Source organism: Strix uralensis, chromosome 5 (assembly GCF_047716275.1).
Source record: "Strix uralensis isolate ZFMK-TIS-50842 chromosome 5, bStrUra1, whole genome shotgun sequence".
In the NCBI taxonomy this organism is placed as follows: Eukaryota; Metazoa; Chordata; class Aves; order Strigiformes; family Strigidae; genus Strix; species Strix uralensis.
Genome location: NC_133976.1, coordinates 65,278,571 through 65,299,930, shown reverse-complemented (window position 1 = coordinate 65,299,930; position 21,360 = coordinate 65,278,571). Strand labels below are relative to the sequence as shown.

At 44.3% G+C, this 21,360-nt stretch overlaps 1 protein-coding gene and 1 long non-coding RNA gene across 5 annotated transcripts; one reads left to right on the top strand and one right to left on the bottom strand.

The window, feature by feature from the left end:
- Positions 1-649: 649 nt before the first annotated feature.
- LOC141944596 (uncharacterized) lies at positions 650-8,094 on the bottom strand. 2 transcript variants are annotated; one of them, XR_012629281.1, is made up of 4 exons: positions 8,045-8,094; positions 3,282-3,443; positions 2,424-2,505; positions 650-1,572 (listed from the first exon to the last, which is right to left on the bottom strand). It is a non-coding gene; the product is annotated as an uncharacterized LOC141944596 (long non-coding RNA). The 2 variants fall into 2 exon arrangements; XR_012629280.1 differs by lacking the exon at positions 8,045-8,094 and adding an exon at positions 7,667-8,036.
- Positions 8,095-8,272: 178 nt separating this feature from the next.
- On the top strand, positions 8,273-16,014 carry KCNJ8 (potassium inwardly rectifying channel subfamily J member 8). Of its 3 annotated transcripts, none has more exons than XM_074871380.1 (3): positions 8,273-8,691; positions 8,953-9,399; positions 13,151-16,014. In XM_074871380.1, exons 2-3 carry the CDS (start codon positions 9,035-9,037, stop codon positions 14,049-14,051), a joined length of 1,266 nt encoding a protein of 421 aa, XP_074727481.1. In that variant the 5' UTR covers positions 8,273-8,691; positions 8,953-9,034; the 3' UTR covers positions 14,052-16,014. The 3 variants fall into 3 exon arrangements, with proteins under 3 accessions (XP_074727481.1, XP_074727482.1, XP_074727483.1); XM_074871382.1 differs by having other exon boundaries at positions 8,274-8,460; XM_074871381.1 differs by having other exon boundaries at positions 8,273-9,399.
- Positions 16,015-21,360: the final 5,346 nt, after the last annotated feature.

Below are 21,360 nucleotides of genomic sequence, written 5' to 3'. Positions count from 1 at the left end.
ACCACACCGCTACTTGTTAAAATCTCTCTGGAGCAATGATTCTCCCATAAAATGTGTTTTAAAGCAAAAATTAATTCAGCACATTTACTATTTTATAATCTCAAGTAGTATCTTTTGAAAGCCTAATTTAAAATCAAAATATGTTATGTAAATTCTGTGATATGAATTCAATGATGCCATGTGAAGAGCTCTTTAGTTTCTTTGCAAATAAATCCTTTCAAAGGCAAAACTAAGAGAGTACTAAAAAAAGTCTGAAAACAAAACTGTAAATCAAATTCTTCGTTGCCATGCAAACATCCCAATCATTTCCACATTGTTTTTTTACTGCTCTGGTTTTTCTCCACCAGAACTGACCTCTGTGTGGAATTGTGGGGAAAGATTATCAGGTTTTCAAATTATCAAAAAATTGTTGTGAGGCAAAAGTTCTCTGACTGTTACAAATTAACAATGTGCTGATGCTGTTTTGGCAGGACAGCTTAGAGTATTGGCTTGTATGATGCTGTGGAGTTAGAGAAGCTTCCAAATGTAATCCTTCAAGAGAAGAGAGATTTTTAGAAAAGTCTTAATCTATTTAACTACATAGTTATTATTAATTATTCACTATTGATAGCATCTGTCTGCTGCTAGACACTACCCATGCAAACATAGCATACATTCCTGGCAGGAGCTGTTTATTTCTCTAATATAATAAGCCACACTCTGAAAGGACTATAAACAAGCATTTCATATATATATATATAAAAATTAGTTTCTATTTGGTGTAATTGACATTCATCACGTGCAAGATGCCTTCTTTTGTTTTCATTGAACACAGAGATTTTCATCCTATGAATTACTATATAATAAAGCAGCATCCACTTCACATTACCATGTTGCACATTTCACTGCCCGGTGCATTAATTCCTGTGTATGTATATTAGTCCATTTAATATATAAACACATTACATAGTTATACATCCTCTGGATAAAAGGTATAAATAAGTAATGAACAGTGCCAGCTAGCACTGCCCATAAGAGTGTCTCAGGGCTATTCCCATGACATTTCTTAACTCTCCCTTTAATTTACTTCAGGGTTTTCTGGCTGTACATCCATAAATATCACTTAAATGTCCAGTGAAATATTTAACCATGTAACTAAGGAACTAATGCAGCTTAGTGTAAATGACATGGTCCAGAACCACCACCTTCAGTATCACAGTTACAGATGACCCAAAGCAGCAAATTCTTTGAAAAGCATAAAGTTAGAGATTCATATTTGATGTTTATATGTGTTTTTATCATATCAGCCACATTAGGCCCTTACTCTTTCAGCAATATCAGCTATCTCCATCAGAGGCAGGAATGTGAGGTTCTAAGAGGCTCTCAGTACTGCAGATTTTCATGGCTGAATCATTCAGGTTTGGGGCCATCTACTTCTCCAGGTCTCACCACAGAGTTGAGATCAGAGGGCTCGGAGTTGCCAGTTATTCTGTGATATGATCTTAAAATGAGAGATGGCATCTATCTTCCATCAATGGCATAATCTCACCCTTGCAGCCAGCAGAGATATCACTCAGTTGTAGGCAAGGGGACCTAGAAGCACAAAGATGGAGATATACAAAAAAATTCCATTTCACAAATCAGAAGAAAAATCTCCTTCAGCTGGTAGTATGGCCCTCTGAGCCAGCTCTGAGCTTCTCAGAAGAGGTGACAAAATTCTATTATACTACTCCAAGGCTGAAGCTAGCCAGAAACCTTCTGGCTCCTGCTACACAAGAGGTATAAGCACAGTTTGGATAAGGAGATGGAATGAAAAGCCCTTGATACCCTCAATACCTTTGGTATCTGAAGCTTTGTTGAAGCAACAAAGCTTCAGATACCACCAGAAGAGAAATGGCAGCTATCATTTGTCCCACCTGTAGGAGTACATACGCTCTCTTAGTTTATGGGGTTTTGGCTGCCTCCAGGACTTTGCCACCAGAGGCAGCTTTATCTGTTCCTAGAGCCAACTCTTAGGCTCCACCTACGCTGCTAAATAAAATGGGAAAAGTGGCACCGCCCACCTGTGAGAGCATCCATGTGTCTAAAACCACAGCTAACCCAAAACAAGGTTGCCTCGCCCATCCTGTGCATTTAGATTAGTCTCTGGACCGTGCTTGGGGCATCCCACATCCAAGCCATGCCTGGCTACTGGGTGGGAAGATGCCACCTGACACAAGCCAAAATCCTACCATGGAAGAATTGGAGAAACAACATTTCAGTGGAAGATGATTTTAAAAATTCATTATACACTTTAACGTATCATTTAGCGAGGAAATTTTAGACTTAAAATCCAAATGTTGTATGGAAATCTGAGATGAGACTGAGCAGAGGGAAGAGGGCAATGACACCAAAGAAAGTACAGAGCCATGCCTGGTCACTGAGGAGCAGGCTAGCAGACCTACCTCGGAGACTCTCTTGAGTCTGGGAACAGCTCAGGCATTCAAACACCTCTGTTGTTTTGTGTGTAGTCTGCTATGGGTAGACCTGCGGGGAAAAAATGGAGGAATGCAAGAAGATGCTAAGGAGTCCAAACCCTCATTTATGTTTTCTCCAATGCCCTGGTAATATGAAGTACAGCATTGAAGCTTCCCACCAGCTCTTCCACCCCAGGTGCAGGGAGCCACTGTGGTTTCACCCCTCAGTGAACTTAAATCATTTGATGCCTCCATCTGATGACTATCATAAGAGTGGGAGGAGGAGCACCCACAACTCCACCAGCTAGAAGAGGCAAAGAGTTCACATCTCTATTCAGAGGTTAATCTGGCCAGTAAACTCAGAAATGAGAGTCATCATAGACAGATGGATCAGCAGACAGTTTTTCCACAGAAAAAAGTAATAAGGGAAATAGCCAGCGAGCCAGATGGGAGAAGCATCTAAGGGAAAGAACACTCCAGTGAATTAGCAACACAGCTAGAGACTTATTGTAACCATGTTCAACCTACCTAGAAACTGATTTACAGCCTTTCCATAAACTATGGCACGGGAAGGCAAAGAAACAATCCCAAACTGTTCTCTTCCCAGAGCCTTAGAAGAAGCTCCTGCTCCAGGAAGGGGCACGTAACATGACAGATATGCTTCAGAGCACCAGGTATCAGGAAAAGGCTGTACCACTTTGACTGTTGCATATCACCCTGTAGCAGAGACTGACTTGGGTAAAGTCCCAGATGTGACAGTACAGTATTTCTGTACTTTGAACTAAGGTTTAAACTGAAGCATGTGGGAGCAAATATCTGCTGTGAACTGAAAAACAAGAGGATTACCTAGCTTTTCTGGTCAGGGATACCATGACCTAAAAGGTGGACTGGGTAAAAGCGATGCCAGCATCCCTGATCTGGAGGTGTTGTGACAGCCTGAGTCTCTGTAGCACTGAGGCTCAGCAAAGCGCAGTCTTTGGTTTTCAGCCAGCACTATAAACAAGAGATCTGGGAAGAAACAAACACATAGCTAAAATTAAGACAAAGATAGGGAGATTGATAAGTAGTGTGGGGCTGCAAGAAGTTTTGCTGGGTTTTGTGCAAGGATTTAATATGATGTGGTCATCTCTAGAGGGAAATGAGGCTAGAGCTTATGGCAGAGAGTGAATATAAGATATACCCTGGAGCACAAGGCATTTCTTTCAACTATCCCTTTCTTGGCTCATGCATGTCCCTGGAGCAGAGGTGGTGTTAGGGAAACAGAGGCTAAAAGACATTTGATTTCATAAATCAGACAACTGCAGGAACCATGTAATTTGGGTGTGATAATCTTCCCTCTCCTCTCTCCCCTCTTGCCCCCACTCTGCTGACTGTGCAGGAGGCCAGGGGCTGCAGTCCCAGCCCAAAACTGTGCCCTGCCTGCTTTCTCACACTATGGGGCTGAATGTATTTCTCTAGGACCGTGCCCTCTCTCACCAATGCATGATGGTGGCCCATGCGCTGACCCTCTGCACTACCAGGTGAGCCCTCAGAGGACAGCAGCATTTTGTAGGAGAGGCCACGGGAGCCAGCTGGGAAGCATGTGTTGCGTTGCAAGCAGCAGCAGCAAGGGCCCAGCTCTGGGCAGGTTTGGCTGGAGTATCACTGCCCCACCAAGCCCATGGAGCCAGATGTGAGCAGATGGTCTGAAGTCAGCCTAATGCTGTTCAAGCTATAGCAAGCTCAGACTTGCTTGAACAGCTAAGGACATGCTCTAGGGATATAGCTGCTGTCAGTTAAGATGGTTCACCCAAGATGGTGTGGGTCACTCTTTCTCCCCCATGCTCCACAGGGAGCAGATATAAAGGTAGGGGATACCTTCGCCATGGCCAGCAGTGCCCCTCAGCTCTCTGAACTGCAGAAGCTAAACCACAACATATCACCCCATCTGCTACCTGGTGACTACATGCAGGGGGGGTAGAAAATACTAAACTCCTGGTGACAAATGCACCAGGCCCCATTTGTTGGCACGGGAAGTAGCGTAACAGAGATTTAGAGAACTGCCAACATATTGCTAGCTTTGCAGAGGGTCGATAGCCTGCACCCCATAGCCTGACACACACAGAGAAGCCAGATATGTACCAGATTTCATCAAACAAGGCTGATGTATCATTTCCAAACCAGATAGTTTTCATGGGAAAAAATCCCTCTGCCAGCAAACCCCTAGAACATCTACAAACTTCACCACGCAATTTAGTAATATTGGATGAGGGGCACTAGTTACATGTATTTTGATGATAAAGACTATTTTTGTCCAGCTGCTCTTGCATGAAACAGAAAAAAAAAGCTGGTTCAGGGTAACAGATGCCCTTAGTTTGCAGTTTCTGCTCTTTCATGTTTGATGGATCTACTGTCAGTTCAGCTGGGGAAGAGTTCATCCATGTCATCTGAATATGGTTTATCAGATTTGTGTCTTTGTGGAAGCCTCATGCTGAGTGCATGACATCTCTGGAGGCCTGCAAAGTCATCCTATCTCTAAGCTAAGATTAGAATTTCAAACAAAACTTATTACAAAGCAGGATTTTCTGGAAGGGCTGGACACAGCTATAATGTAGATAGTTCAGATTCATGTCTAAGCACATTATTTAATCCTTTTCTAGATACGCATCATTGTAAAGTGATATTTACCATAATATCAGTAATTCTTGTGGTTGGAGGGGAAATGAAACAGCAAGAAGGGAGATGCATGATGGGCTGTAAAAAAACTGGACCCAAACCCACCATCAATTCTGATTTTTTTTTGCCTTGAAAAGGCTGTGTTCACAGCACTCAGACACTATGTTCCTTACAAAATGGGTTAGGAGACGTTTTGGGAGATTTTCCCAGCTATTACTTAAATCTCAGACTAAAAAGTGCATGTGGCAACCAAACAAGTATTTAAAAGGGCAAAGGGGAACATTTTTAGTAGCTGTCACTCTCCAGAGCATATTCATACACTGTAACATGGGAAGTGGATGCTGTGCTCAAAATCATGCCTCATAATGCTTAACCAGGGAAAGGGAATAGTTCTGGTGTTCCTGATCTTCACATCCTGGCGGTCATGGCCCAGCAGGCTTCCTTGAAGCTAATCTCAAGAGAGGAGGACGGCATCCCCTCCTCTGAGGGGGAAGCTCTTTCAGTATTGAACAGGCAGAGATGGAAAGACGGGATTTCATAAGCACTTTTCTCCCAAATACAGTGATGGGTGAAACGATCAATAACTTTTGTTTAGACACACTGGAGTTGTGCCAAGACTATTTGTGTGTGTTTAGTGGGACCCCTTCCTATCTCAGCTACAAAAAATCTGGCCTCTGCATGGTGCCCAATTAAGGGGGAGGAAACCTCCAGCAGCTTAGCAGGGAACAAATGAGGCTGAGAGATCATACAGGTCTCTGACAGCACCAGCACTGGCATCGGTTTCTGTTCCACCTGACCAGCTTGAGGAAGGTTCCTCCTTCCTCCCACCTGCCCTCAGTGATGATTTGGTTCCATTTTGCCAACCCAGCTGCTAACCCACACACTAACTGTGTCACACAGTCCCAGTCACTGCCAGCAAGGAGCAAGCAGCACACCAGTACCTGAGGGGTCCCTGGCAGAGGGATGAGAGGCTGAACCTGAATACAGCCACAGTGGTGGGTTATGCTCTAAGGTGGCAAGTAAATAAAAGTGACATTTTTTGATATTTCTGTGTTCCTGTTTTTAAAGCTGTGGATTTCAATAACTTCAGAGGAAACCGTGCAATCTGGCATGTGACATGAGTAAATTTGTGTCAGAAGCAAATTATACAATTCAAGGATCTTATGAAAAAGGAGGGGGGTTTCCATGCAGTTCCCGGACAGTTTTTTATTTTTTCAGATGCATCTAGCAGCTATACGGGGGCACATCAATCTTGTTTCTAGCCCTAGCATGGAACAAATACTCCAGAGGAGCTAAAAGGAAGAAAGGATGAGGAAAATTATAAAGTAAAAAAGGAAAAGGGATTTTTTTTTTTCACGTGTATTAAATCTTATTTCTAATAGCTACACCCAAGTGAGATGCACTTTTGGAGGCTGCATCAAACGAGTCAGCGCCCTAAGATCAGTCTCTGCCACCCCATTTGTAGCAGGGTAATGTCCCAAGTGATCCAAGCCCAGCCCGTGAAGTGCCATAGCTGGCACCAGTGATGCTGATCCTGCAGATACCCACCCAAGTGACCTTGTGGATGTGTACCCAGATGCTGGTTAGAGTGTAAAGGGAATTCAGATCCTGATTTTTCAGACTGGAGCTGGTCATATGCCTAAAGTTAATTTCATATGTTTAGTTAATTGCCTAATATGACTGGGGCTTTGAGGCTGTCCCTTTTCTGACTACTCGGTATCTGGTATTAGAAAAGAATAGTGCTAGAAAGTTTCCAGGAATCACTCAACTATTTTAAGCTGAGCACGTGCATGTGTTCAACAGGGTGGATATCTTCAAGCTGAGGATTACACTGCCTGTCAAATGCGCCTTCTCAATTTTTCCAAGCCTGAATACTCTTAAAACTTTTCTGATCACAAGCAGGCCTGTCAAGTGTTTGCTTTCTTTCTCGAGTTTACAAAGAAAGTAAGGTGTTTTGTTCTGTATAAATTTTATAGCGTATAGGTCATTCACTTGAGCAATACAAAGAACAGTTTAGAAACCTCCCTGCTGTACACACGCACATTCTTTGGACACGGGGGAGTTAATCTGACACAATGAAATCTCTGCACTTTGCTTCGGTAAAATCTAAATTTAGATCTTTTCATAAAGTTGATGTACTGTTTATTCTTCCTCCTGCAAACCCTAAGACTTCGGAAAAAACCCTGCAATTTCCAAGAATGCAAGTTTCCATTAAACACAAGAGCCAAAACTGTAAAGCTCGACCTGTGGGAAAAAGAATGAACTTCTGCAGTTTTGCTGGTTTTTGCCATTGTGCGTAATTTCTCCTATACCCACCCCATACACAAATACCCATCTGCCAACGCCTGATCATTACAATGGGCCTGACTCTGTGGCCAACAAGAGTTGTGACCCATAAAAAGGAATGTATTTTTAATTTTCTTGCAGAAACAGGTAATTAAGTTTGTCAAAAGCAGCAAAGGCCATGTAGACCGTGGCTTGGGTCCTCCAAACACTTATGCACATGCTTCGTCTGCAAGCTGTCTCGGCGAGATTCGAGACGAGATAAAGTTAAAAAGGCACAACTCTTGGCTTACCGGAGGAAGCAAGCGGCCGTGCCACTGTCCTGCTGCAGCCCGGGGTTGGCTGTGCGCACCCCGACAGAAAAGCCACAAGCCAACGGTGGGAGCAGCTTGTCCCTCTGCTACATCGCTGGACCGAGCCTAGCACGCCCATCACCCCCTCTGCCGCAGCGGTACCGCTCCGCGCAAGGAAGCCTGTGCGTGTCCGTGCGCTGCGCTGCGCCGGGCCGGGCCGAACCGCACCGCACCGCACCGCACCGCACCGAACCGAACCGAACCGAACCGAACCGCACCGAACCGAACCGCACCGAACCGAACCGAACCGAACCGAACCGCACCGAACCGAACCGCACCGAACCGAACCGAACCGCACCGAACCGCACCGAACCGCACCGAAACGGGCCGGGCCACTCTGCTCTGCTCTGCCCTGCCCTGCCCTGCCCAACCGGCCAGACCCCCGCCCCGCCCCGCCCCGCCGGGCCCGGCCGCGCCCCGCCCCGCCGCGGTAAGTGGAGGCGGGTCGGGGCGGGCTGGGGCGGGGGCAGGGCCGGGGGCTGGTTGAGCCGCGTGTCGGGGCGGGGGGTCCTTGCCCTCCCCCGGTGGGCCGGGCCAGCCGGCGGGGAGATGCGGGGGAGCCGGGCTTTCCGTAGGCTTGTTCTGTCACCCGTTTGGGGACAAACTTTGGGAATAAAGGGAGGGTTTCCCAGCCTAATCCCGGAAAGGAAGGAGAGCTGCGAAGGGGAGACGCGACCGCCTGCTCCGAGGAGTCCCGTTCCCTGCCTCCCGCCCCTCCGCTTCAGCTCCTTCTGGTGATGCTTTCGGGGGATCGGACGGGGGCTTTTGGCGGGGCTTCTGGCTGCACGGCAGGGCGAGCGCCGTGAGAAATGAGGCTCCATGGTCTCTCCGCAGACTAGCCTTGGTTCCAGCCGAAGTCTGATTCTTCAGGTCCCGAAGGATGCGAATAACTTAGTGCTCCGGGTTGCGGTACCCACCTGGGCACTGCTGTCTCCTGGAGAAACAGCCTGAGGAACCGACCTGTCGTACGTCATGTTACTTTACACCAAATTTGCAAGGCTGTTCCGCAGCCTCCCTTCCTGCAAGGAGTGTCAAAACAGCATCTTTCATTTCTGTTATGAGCTGATACCAATTGCCCGTATAAAAATGATGGTCTGAAAGAGGGAGGGCACTGTAGAATCATACAGTGACATTTAATGTAACACTTGTTGGTAGGGGGTACCTAATCGGGACTTCTTGCTGTACTGCATCGGTGACAAATCTGACCAGGTTCTCTCTTTTTGCAGGGTAGAGTGAGCCCTGCAGAGACACGCTAGAGAGACCACCCCCCATTTCACATCTTGCTGAGTGGACTATGGTGGCAGGAAGATGTTGGCTCGGAAGAGTATCATCCCTGAAGAGTATGTGTTGGCACGAATTGCTGCCGAGAACCTGCGCAAGCCGCGCATTCGAGACCGGCCCCGCAAAGCCCGCTTCATCGCCAAGAACGGGGCGTGCAACCTGGCACACAAGAACATCCGTGAGCAGGGGCGATTCCTCCAAGACATTTTCACCACCTTAGTGGACCTGAAGTGGCGTCACACACTGGTCATCTTTACTATGTCCTTCCTGTGCAGCTGGCTGCTCTTCGCCATGATGTGGTGGCTGGTGGCTTTCGCCCACGGCGACATGGACCCAAGCACAGAAAGCACTATGAACAGCACGAAGTGGACACCATGTGTGACATGTGTCAGGTAAAGTACAGTTGGTGGGATGGAGAAAGGGGGGGAACAGGCCTGCTGTCCTGCCAATGCCTAAAATGCAGCTTTCGTTTTACATGAACTGTTGTGTTTGGTTGAGACAGTTGAAAAGTGCAGTGTTTTCCTCTAGATTGCATAAACTCAGCAAGCCTTCTGGGCTTGGAAAATACTGTACTGTAGATTTCTTTGATTCCTTACAGGATCTGAAAGAGAGGGAGACCTGCTGCTTTTCATGTGTCTCCATACTCTGTGGGTAACATACCTTGCCTGTCGAGATAAGAGCCTGCTACAAGAGTGGGTATGTGTTATATGTATTGTAACATTGTCTATGGCAGCGGGAGCATCCCCAGTGTGGTGTGAGCCACTCGCTGTGCCAGCGAAAGGTGACCACCCCGAGACCGATGCCTGAGAGGCAAGATACCAGCCATGGGTGTCAGGCAGAGCACTGGCCGTGGGTATCAGGCAGGGCTAGCAAGAAGAGTGCAGCTTAGGGCGAAGCTATATGTCTGCCAAGATGATTCTCATGCGACAGCTAAATATGGGGTGCTTCAAAATACCTTGATGAAGCCATAGGCCAGCAGTTTGACAGAGGAACAGTTTCCACTGTGTGCATGATGTGTCAGACAGTGAAAGCTTAAATTAGATTAAATGTCACCTGCTATTTTACCCTCCATCCCTGAAGCCATGACAATTTTCAAGGCACTGATAAACTGACACATACACACATAGTGTTTGTTAATTGGAGGCAGAGTAAGCAATAAGATTGCTTCGTCATCTCGTCAGTAAAATTTCTTTTTATAGCACTAGGTTTTTAAGCAGAAAAATCCTGATTTGGTACCACCAGACTGCCCCAGATCAGCTGCCTTTACACATTACAGTTCTGTGAGGGACTGGGAGGGGGGCTGCAAGGTCTGCTGAGACATTGGAGTATCCGCTTCCCTTTCCTCTTTTCTCCTGCACATAGTTTTAAGACACCTCACCAGGTTTGAAGGAACATTGTATCTGGCTCATGAGGGAGACGAGATTTCATTCTCCCTTTGTTTTGACACTTTTTTGCTAAATGAGGATTTTCCAAGCTAAAGGAAATGGGGATTTTTCCAAGCTAGCCTTCATTAGGTTGTGAGGTTGGGGCAGGGAGGGGGGGTTGCTGTCTTATTTCTTTTCCAATAACTGGCCACAAGCAGTTGGCTCTGAAATGAGACATCACGACCCAGCTTGCACGTACTGGAGTGTCACCCCTGGCATTTCTGGGATTTGTGGTATTTGTCCAACCTAAATTAGCAAGCAGCTACACACCACCAGCTCTTCAGGGTCAGCCAGGGGGACATCCCTCTTCTTGGTTGGTGGCCCCCTCAGCTTGGCCCACCCCATGGGGCTCCCCATGGGGCTCCTGGGCCACCCTGCAGAGCCTGAGCCATCTGCCGAGGGCTTTGTGCCACTGGGATGAGGCAGACCCGTGTCCATGGTTCTTCCAGGATGGCTGCTAACCTATGCTGCAAGGACAGCCTGGAGGGGTGTCAAAAAGTAGAGCAGATGAATCAGTGTAACTTTCTGGTTTAGCCCATGACAAAGAACACACATCACTCCCTCGTGCATGTACCTGGTGGTACTTCAGCCAACAGCTGCTCAAGCGTCCATGTCCAAGCCATGGAAAATCTTTTCCATTCATAGTGAAATACTTCGTCCTGTTAAATCTGGCTACCACTTTGGACAAAGTTGTGAAAAGCAATATGATTGCTGACATTTTTAAGAATGGTGAGTTGCTGGATGTAAAATATATTTAATATTGCAGTGCTATGTATGCCAAAATAATGGCAAATATCTTTTAACCTACTTTCCCGAGATTTAGGCCCACAGATATTTCGGGAGAGCTTTCTTGGTTAGGTGTCATTACAGATATACAGGAAACAGGGTTTTTAACCAGTGCCTAAAACATGCACAGCACTTTAATTTTTCAAAGTACTGCAGAAATTTCTAAGTCTTACAGCTCTTGGCCATACAAAGCAAACATTACCCAAAGAGGTAAACTGTTACAGAGCTCTAAGGGGAAGGACCTGGGAACAGTATGATTTGGAGTTTCTGGCTCCTTCTTCACATTGTCAAAATGCTGTACAAACTAGCTGCTTCAGTTGCTTCCACTGTAAAAAGGTAGATTCTCTTTTGCTTTTTTTTTTTCTTTTAAGGAGTACTGTTAAGAGAAATCAGAATACTTACTCCACAGAGCTTTAAATTGAATTAAGCTGAATTAAGTTTAAACTTAGAAGTGAAGTTAGAAGTTAAGTTAAACTTAGAAGTTTCATTCTGCATGTAACTAAATATTCATGAACATAAGACATCATTCAATGGATTCTATTAATTTACTCCTTTGTCCCTGACTTCTTCAGAGTGAAATGCAAAAATAAACCCCTCAATACAAGGGAATCTGCCAAAGATTAAAAATATAGAAAAGGAAAAAAAAGAAAGGCAAAGTTCTTTCAAAGATATCTCTGCAGAGACTGGGTGGTTTTCTGAAAGATGAACTTTCTCATTCTATAGAAAATTATCCCTGATATTGCCTATGCTATTTTAATGTCTCCTCATTATCCCAGGTTCACTGAAAATAAGGTTAGGGAAAAAAAGAAAAGATTATTTAAAAGCAGATTAATTGAAAAGCAAACCAGATCCAATGAATGGTTTAGAAGCATCTTCATGGGCAGGACATATTTTCCATAGGTAAAGCCATGTTGAGCATGGCAATTCTTCAAACGTTGGTGGATTGGACTGTGTTAAAAGGGTGACTATGATATTGGTTCATACGAGACCCGGGGTACTGCAATTCTACCGGATAAACTCCAAGGTACTGATTTTAGACATAAGAGATTGGTGAAGGATGTATCTGTTTACAAAAGACCCTGTTATATACAGGGGATATGACATTGTGGACTACTATAAATAATGTATTTTGGAAAGTCTGTGGACAGCATCCTCTAATGTTCGTCACTATAACATATTAGGGACATTTAACTTAACCCAAACTTCTACAACTCACTTCTGTGTTGAAATTTTCCAGCTAGTCTTGCCACAGCAGTGAGCTAAACCCAAACTCTGGGTCACAGCATTGTCCTCCTGCCAGGATGTGCAGAGGGGACCCTGGAGGCCACTGGCCTCTCTCTGCAGCCTGATCCTGCGGGCTCAGTCACAAGGCAAGCAAGGATTTGGGAAGTGTCACAAATCTGGGAGTGCTTCTTTCCCCTCCAGGAAATCCTACTAAAGGGGGTCACAACTCAGGTCATATGGGTGAAATGCTGCAATTTTCCCATTTCCTTTCCCTGCACAGGCTGGTGGAAGAATCTTGGTGTGCTAGCCAATTACTCATTATTGCCGAAACCACCGCTCTCCACCAAGAGCTTCCTGGGATGGAGAAGGTGGAAAGCCCAGCTGTTACAGCACTGTCAACAAACACAGTGGGCAGCATGTGTTCCTGAACAGAGGATCTAGTGAGCTTCTCAGGGTCACCTAGTGTTACAGATGGTCTTTTAGGACCTCAGGCTCTGAGGTCTTCCCTGTCACCATCAGATACTGCACCAGTCATACAGAAACAAAGTCACCGTGCATGCAATGCTTTTGCTGGTTTTAACAGAAGGCTTAAGTGTACTAAGACTGTACAAATAGGTCCTTAAGTTTGTTTCTAGAAAGTATATGTTACTAGCTTCTCAGTGTGTGTTCAATGTCCTTAGAGATAATTTTGTGCAATCTTCTTCTCCAGGTCTTTCACCTCTGCTTTCCTCTTCTCCATTGAAGTTCAGGTGACCATTGGTTTTGGGGGCAGGATGATGACAGAGGAATGTCCCTTGGCCATCACAGTCTTGATCCTGCAGAACATTGTGGGTCTGATCATCAATGCTGTCATGCTGGGCTGCATATTCATGAAAACTGCACAAGCTCACAGGCGGGCTGAGACCTTGATTTTCAGCAGGCAGGCAGTCATTGCAGTTCGAAACGGCAAACTTTGCTTCATGTTTCGAGTGGGAGATCTGAGGAAGAGCATGATTATTAGTGCCTCAGTGAGAATCCAGGTTGTGAGGAAGACTACGACCCCTGAAGGAGAAGTCATACCCATTCACCAAGTAGACATCCCTGTGGATAACCCCATTGAAAGCAACAATATTTTCCTCGTGGCTCCCTTAATCATTTGTCATGTCATAGACAAGCGGAGCCCTCTTTATGATATCTCCGCTGCTGACCTGGTGCTCCAGGACCTGGAGCTCATCGTGATACTCGAAGGAGTCGTAGAAACAACTGGCATCACGACGCAGGCAAGAACCTCCTACATAGCAGAGGAGATCCTGTGGGGTCACCGCTTTGTGCCCATCGTCACCGAAGAGGAAGGCGTGTACGCAGTCGACTACTCCAAGTTTGGTAACACCGTCAAAGTGGCAGCACCACGTTGCAGCGCTAGAGAGCTTGACGAGAAGCCATCCATTCTCATCCAGACCCTGCAGAAGAGTGAGCTGTCCCACCAAAACTCCCTGCGGAAACGCAACTCCATGAGGAGAAACAACTCCATTCGAAGGAGCAACTCCATGCGGAGAACCAATCCCTCCCTCATCGTGCCCAAAGTGCAGTTTATCACGCCTGAGGGGAGCCAGAGTGCCTCAGAAACATGATACACAGCCTTGTGCAAGGTCGGTGGGTTTCAGAAGGAGGAGGCAACAGTGGTGTTTTGTTTAAATTTTCTTTTACTTAAGAAAATGAGAACACAGTGAAGAAAAGAACTGTGCAAGAACTATTTATTCTATTACTTACTGAAAGCACCACCTAATGGCATTAGGAAACACTTTAGCACTTAGTGTATGAATTAATAAAAAATGGCACGTACACTAAAGAAAACACAGTTCACTCATGTAATATAATCGGTATTTATACTTGTTTTAATGGCATGCTAATTTTTTAAATTGTATTTTTCCTACCAAGAGTGTCTTTCTTATCTTCTGCTGCTGCCTGTCACAAAATGTGGTTTTTTTCCTATGTAAGTGGGTTACCCACCTGCAGGCAGAAGTGAGTGTTTTTTCAAAACTGCTGCAAACAAATCCCACAGATTTTGTGTGGGATATTTGGATATTGATCTTTTTGGGGTGAATTCCTTGTTCTCTTGAAAGGAGTAGCTAAACTCCTCAATGATTTTACTGGAGAAGAGCCAGTATCTTATCTTTATTTTTCCAGATCTTTCCTTTCTGTTGCTTTATGATAAAGGCATTTTCAGAGCAAATTCAGGTCAGCTGAAGGAACCCGACCATTCCACTGGAAAACTGGTGCTGCTCTGGGCAGCACTGGCAGAAAAAACAGCAAAACAGCATGGCCTCTTGCAGAGCACTGCAAGATTGAGATAAGGGTGAGATACTCTGCTGCAGAACAGCATGCACCCGTAATGTAGCTGTGGCCCAAGTTGAGAAACTCAAGTCTTCCCATCTGCCACCTGAGCATCCATTTCACTGAAATTATTCAAGTTGAAAAAAGCACATGCCTCTTTAACATCCTCTTCATATCGTTGGAAGACCAAATCCTGTTTGTTTTCTCTTATAGCTTCATACACTGAAGGCAACAAGTGTACTTACTTCACTTACAGTATTTTTCATAGGATTAAGTCTGCTTGCTTCAGCAGAAAGTTACTTTTTGCCAGTGAAAATTCATGAATGGGAATGAGAGGGAACCATGCCAATAATATCAAAAATAGTATTTTCAAAACTATCTGAATAATTTTCAGGGGGACTTGGGTGCTGCTGCTGAATTACTATTTTTCAGCAGTGTCTCACCTGTGTTTTTTATATAATATGGCATTGAGAATTGGTGGTAAGCAGCTTTTCTCTTCAAATTAAAATGGGCATTTGTTATCTAGAGCCTTCCTAAAAATGTCATCACAAGTTTTTCTACAAGAATAAATAAATGTATGACAACTAATTGTATCACATTTGGTAATGCTAAATTGATGCATGCTTTTTTCCTTTGTGAATAAGAAGTATAATTATGGACAAATTCCTATTCAAATTTCTTACAAAAGTTGCCTTATTATGTCTGTGGCTCAAAAGAAGTACTATCCATGTACTGACTTTCCAAGCCACTCAACCACGTAAATGCTTTTGTAATTTTAACTATTTGCTCATTCCTATTGGGTAAAATAGTCAAAAGCAATGCTGAATTCTCATTCTCTTTGGAATTCAGTTCATCAGCACTTGTATGGAAGGTTTGCAGGCTTCGAGTGGTGTTGGGTGGTGGCATTGTTCTGAAGTGTAGGCTCCCTACATTTGGAGCAGGTGATCCCCAGAACATAAACACTGACAAAATGCTTCATCTGAAGCAGTAATGGAAACTGAAGTTTCTGCTAAAAGCATTCATTCCCTGGCCTGCCCATTAATGCTCTGGGAGGATGGATGGTGAACATCTGGAGATATTAATCTGTCCATTGCATGTCCAGACAATGAACATCTGTAACTTCCAAGAAGAGTCAGAGTAAAGCATATAGTTTGTCTCTGGCCTCCATTTCCAGGGCTGTGAATTTCTGTTTGATATATAATTCTGTCAGATGCTGTACAAAAGCAAATTTACTACAAAATAAAAAAGTGACAATAATGATTTCTTCCGACTCTGATTTTTCCCTATTTCTTTCCCTTTTTTCCTTTGTATTCTCCATTCATTCTTCTATATTCTTAGTCCTTCTTGTATCCCAGCCTTTTCCACAGTCCTTTTGAGTAATAATTTTAAATTATCTCAATACTCTCTCAGTATTTCAGCTGAGATGTTTTTAACCAAAATAATTTTCTCATTTTCTCCTTAAGTACATTCTTCCCGCCAATTTTTATTTTGCCTTCATCTCTCTCTCTGCTTTACACCTGATGTACTCTCTTTCCTGTAAGGCTATTGTAGAGATATTGGTATTTTTGAGGTAACACTAAGATACCTCAGTCATGTGCAAGGATGCTGAACAGATACACAAGGCAGACCCTTGTGTCATGAATATCATGTTCATATGTGCTGTGCTCCTGTTCCTTGCGGAAAACCCCTTAGTGCAAAGACCCTTTCCGGAGCAAGTTTTGCAGTCCTGGAAGAGGCCAGCAGCAGAAGCAGCTGGGGTAAGCCGCCCCACTGGCCATGGAGAGCAGCAGAGAGGTTTCAGGGCTGGGAGATGCGTTCCTCACTGAAGGACAGGTTTCAGACCCAGCTTTGCAGCATCGTGCCTGCCAAGAATGGATGAGCTGGCAGCACCATGGTTCAATATGTTTAGTTATTTATTCTCCCTAGCAACTTTATCAGATGAAAGGGGCTTTATTTTAAATTTGAAGTTTTCTGTGTTTAAAGAACACTGCCAAGTTAAGAAAGACAGTTGAGATTTCTACCAAATACTGCTGACAGTTCATGCTGGCATTTAACTGTCCATCTCTCCCACTGATAATAATTTAGAAAATTAGAAGCGACAATGTATAAACATCATCCGACTGCCGTCTCTTCACACTTATTTGTGTCCCTGCCATTCCCATCCCCCTGTAACATGATGTAACTGAAACTGCATTAATCAACATCGCTTATTCTGCACATTTAATGTGCTTTGGCTCTTTGAACAGCCTACCAGGCAGATGTCGCCGGGGAGCAGAACTATTTCCTAAGAGTAGAAAAGTGATTATAAAGTCCTTCCTTAACAGCCATAATATCTGGGACTGCACTTTAATTTTTCTTTCTAGCCTTAACTCAGAGAACTTCTCTATTTTAAACAGTAAAATGGCAGTGAGACCCTTTGTCCTCTCTCTGGACACCAGAAGATTCAGAGTTACTGTGGTGGGGACATGGAGAGGAAACAAACACAGACAGTGCTTACAGGTGATACAAAGCTTAATGCTCCAGGGTCCAAGCCAGCCTCTGAGTAATGGGGTTTGGAGGAAACTTTTCCTGCTGGCAGGTTACTCTGCAGCTGTCACCTTCAGGATTTCTTGCATTCTCTTTTGAAAGGTCTGGTGCAAGCCAGGGACAGAGGCAGGACACTGGCATGGGCACACCCTAAGCAGATGGGCAGATCAGGTCTCTGCAGGAGGGCTGGCAGACCGCAAACACCAGGGCTCTTCCTTTCCTCCCACTCAGACCGATGCCATCAAACTCCACAGTGAAGCCAGATACTGGAGATCCGTGGCTGCAGTCAAGCCTTGTCAGGATGTGCAATGTACAGTCACTGAGTGCTGCCCAGAGCCCAAAAAGTCTGTGTCCAGGGAGGAGCCCTCAGTGCCCGTGGCATGAAGGAGAGTGCTGCTGAACCAGACAAGGCTCTATGTTGGGTTTGGGGCTGCCTGCTGGAGGGGGTAACCTGGCTGAGTGGGGCTGCTGGGGTGGTCTACACTGCAGGCAAGGCAGCAGGGTTGCCCTTCAAGCCTAGGTTGGACCAGGACTGCTGAAGATGCAATCTGGATAGGCACCTAAGCACTAAAAGCTAATGGAAGTGGGATCATGACTTAACAAGCAATAACTGGGTGTATTTTGGGTGCCCTGAGGCACCCCCACAACTGCTTGGAATGCCACTGGTCTCCCATCAGGGCCATGACACTCCTGCCTGCTCAAAGCACCCCTCTTGGGCACCCTCCAGTGCACCCAGCTGCATCTTTCTCTGTGTACCAAAACCCCCTAAAGCCTGCTGCAAGCCACACTTTGAACCCCTCTGTAACACTTGGCATTACTGTGGCCTTGTAAAATGATCCCCCTCCTGAATATTGCTTCATGGGCATGTGTTGCACCACAGCAATTTGCCCTTGCGAATACGGCTGCTTGGTTCCACCCACAGAAGAGTTAAGCCAAGCTTTCCAGGATACTCAAGACATCCTACAGCAAGTGAGCCAGAAATATATTCAGCTTTAGTTAATACCTCATGTATACAATAGGCCTTTGCCCTAATGCCATGTCTCACTGTAGTCCATCAGGTCATTTCAGAGGCACAGGACTTGACTTAACTCACAGACATCTTGAATATATTTCACAAAAGCACACAGCTTTATCTATATTGCATAAAGTTCAGGCAAGGAATCATGCTTATGCTTTTCCCTCTGGAAAGCGGTATGCACACACCATTCTTGCTGACTGAATGGCTAATTCTGCATATCTTTTCTTCCTTTGCAAACTAGAGAATGAGGACATTTTGTGAAATCAGTGTCCAAACTCTCCAGTGATTATTGTTAGCAAATGCTTGTTACTGTAAGATGAAAAAGTAGTTAGTCCAAGATCAGAAAGGAACTTTGACTGGAGAAAAGAACATTAGATATTATACGATGAAAGGAAAAAAGCTTTCATCATTTTTGACAAATTATATTCCCTGTGGAGCCTGATATTTTCAAAACACTGGTGGGGGTTTGGCAGGCACCATCAAGCAATAAATCATGTCCTGCTAGACTCTGATTTTGTGCTGTGCTACTATCAGCAACAGGGTTTTGTAGCCCCAGCACGGCATCTTACAAGTGTGCATCAGCCTGGTCTCCAGATGCCTGCAGTCACCAAACACGATTCTGGGGATTCACGGTGAGCTGGGTGGTGGCTGACTCCAGGAGCTGTGGTCACCAGACTCTATGGGGAGTGATGTTGGGGCTCATGGCTGCAGGGTTGGGGCTGGAGGCAGCGAGACCCCTGGTGTCAGTGTCCTGGGTTGGTGACTTGTCTCTAGGAGCAGAGTGGGAAGCAGTATGGCTCCCCAGGTGCTTTGGACAGTGTCTTTCACAGGAAGGTATTGTTCTTCATGTCAAGCTGATGAGGGACACTCTTGTGTGTGACGGATGGCAGTGAAATACAAAATGATGGAGTAAATTCCCACTTCTCTAAACCTGATTTCCTGGTCTGGGTTGCTTGCATAGTCAGGTGAGAGTTAACTTTTTCTCCCCCAGATGCTTATGTTAAAATATATTTTCCATATATGTGTGTTTACATCGCATCCAGATTAATCTAAGGTGATAGGCAAGAATTGCTAATACCGCTAGCATATTAATAATGCTTCTTGGCCCTATCTCTCTGAATTATGTCTCCTACTTTCCCTTAAGAATTCTTTGAACTTAAAAAAGAAAAAGATTTCTCATGTGATAACTGGACAGTAAAGATAAAATATATTCCCACATTCCCTTATTGGACAATGTAGAGAGATTTAGCCCTCAGAGATGAGATCAGTGCTGTCCAAGAGAAATAACCACTGAGACTGAGGCACTCACAGTCAGGACACATCACTGAGGGGCTTGGATTAAAGGAAATATTTAAAAATACTAAGTATTCAGTAGGTTTCTGGCTGAGGACTCTTCTTTCAGACCACTGATGAGTTAGGAGTTAACAGTGAAGGGAATATGCTAGGACCATTCAAGACATATTATGATGTAAGAAAGACAAAAACCATGCATTCAAGGAAAACATTGTACATACTTTAGTTATTGCTACCAATAATTTTAACACTTAGGTTCTTAAAAATTCAAAGACACAAACAAAAAGGTGATATATTCTCTCTTCACCTTTATTAAAGATTTAACACCCTTTTTTTTTTTCCTACTACTCTAAAAAATACTTGATCCAACTGAAGACATTACTTCTACCCACAAACATGCTGTAGTTTTCTGGAGGATATGTGTTAGTCTCAACACACTTTTCTGGGCTCAGTGCAGGAGTAGCTGTGTATGATGTCATGGCCTTGCTGCTCAGGAAGTCTGATGGGATGATATAATGGTCCCTTCTGCACTCCAAATTTATGAATAGGGAGGGTTAATGAGTTTTGGTTGAGAAAGGCTTCCTCTGATTCAAAAGTATTAAATTAAGCTCCCACTGAGGAAACAAACAAACATGAAAAAAAAAAACCAAAAAACCAAGCCAGGGTTAGGCATTCCCAAATTGTTGATTTATTTTGACAAGTGCATTTCAGTGCTAATTATGGATCCTTAAAACAGTACTGACAAATGTCCCTGGGGATCATTTGTAAAAATTAGGGTATCTTATCATTGCAGGAGTTTACTTTTCTTCCTGCTGTTGTTAAATTTTGGCTTAGTAGCAAGGATGAGAAAGCCAGATTCTGTGTGGGCCAAAGTAAAATTACAATTCTTGGTTTTATGGTCTGAGGTCTACTGCAAAGATCATTAAATTGAGGAATGGAACTGGAGTGATTACAAAGGCCTGTTACGGTTTGGGGCTCAGTGTCTTACTCACCCAGGGAACATCACTGCTCTCCTCAAGCGCTATTTTTGTAACCACCATAGCCATGAAAATTAGTTGCATCCTTCCATGGCCCAGCCTCTTTATCCTTTAGGGTATATTTTTTGATGTTAGGTCTTTGATTCTGGGTGATCTGGGTTGGTCTGTCAAAAAGGGGTTGCTTCTGCTGACTGTCATGGTTTTCAGATTCAGTCAAGGCCAGGACATAAAGCAAAACTGAAGGGTTGCAACACCCAGTAAAAGAAACTCTGCAGTTTGAGTGAGAGCAAGTCATAATTGTTAACCCCTTGGGTGGCCAGCTTTGCATCTCACAGCATTTCAAAAAATATCAGATAATAAAAGATGTTCTATGTGCAGCCTTAGCTAGTGTTTTAAATTATGTTATAAACACATACTATTCCTGGTGGATCAGATTAAATTGTTTGTGATGTGCTGTTTTTTCCAGATACAAAATCTCACCATATTCTCTAAATCTTTTGTGTTTAATTAAGAGAGTAATAAGATTTCTGAACTGAAGCTCTCCTTATAGTCAGCCCCTTCATACTCTTTATATATCAACATGAATAATGGAATACAAGTCTGAATGCGCTTCTTGAAATATTTAATTTAGCCTAATTTTAAAGACACAAGTATCCTTCAGTTTATATTGGTATTAAGTATGTCATTATCAGACATAGGGTTTTTTCATTCAGGGACAGTAATCTGTTAAAATATCAATTCAGATATTCTGGTTAAAGATAAAAAGTAACAGGCACAAGCAAAGAGTAAGTT

What these genes read in the sequence shown, in the direction of transcription:
- KCNJ8 (XM_074871380.1), top strand. Translation starts at nt 9,035, where the DNA reads ATGTTGGCTCGGAAGAGTATCATCCCTGAAGAGTATGTGTTGGCACGA. An exon ending in CCATGTGTGACATGTGTCAG is followed by an intron (nt 9,400 to 13,150) that starts GTAAAGTACAGT and finishes CTTCTTCTCCAG; the next exon opens with GTCTTTCACCTCTGCTTTCC.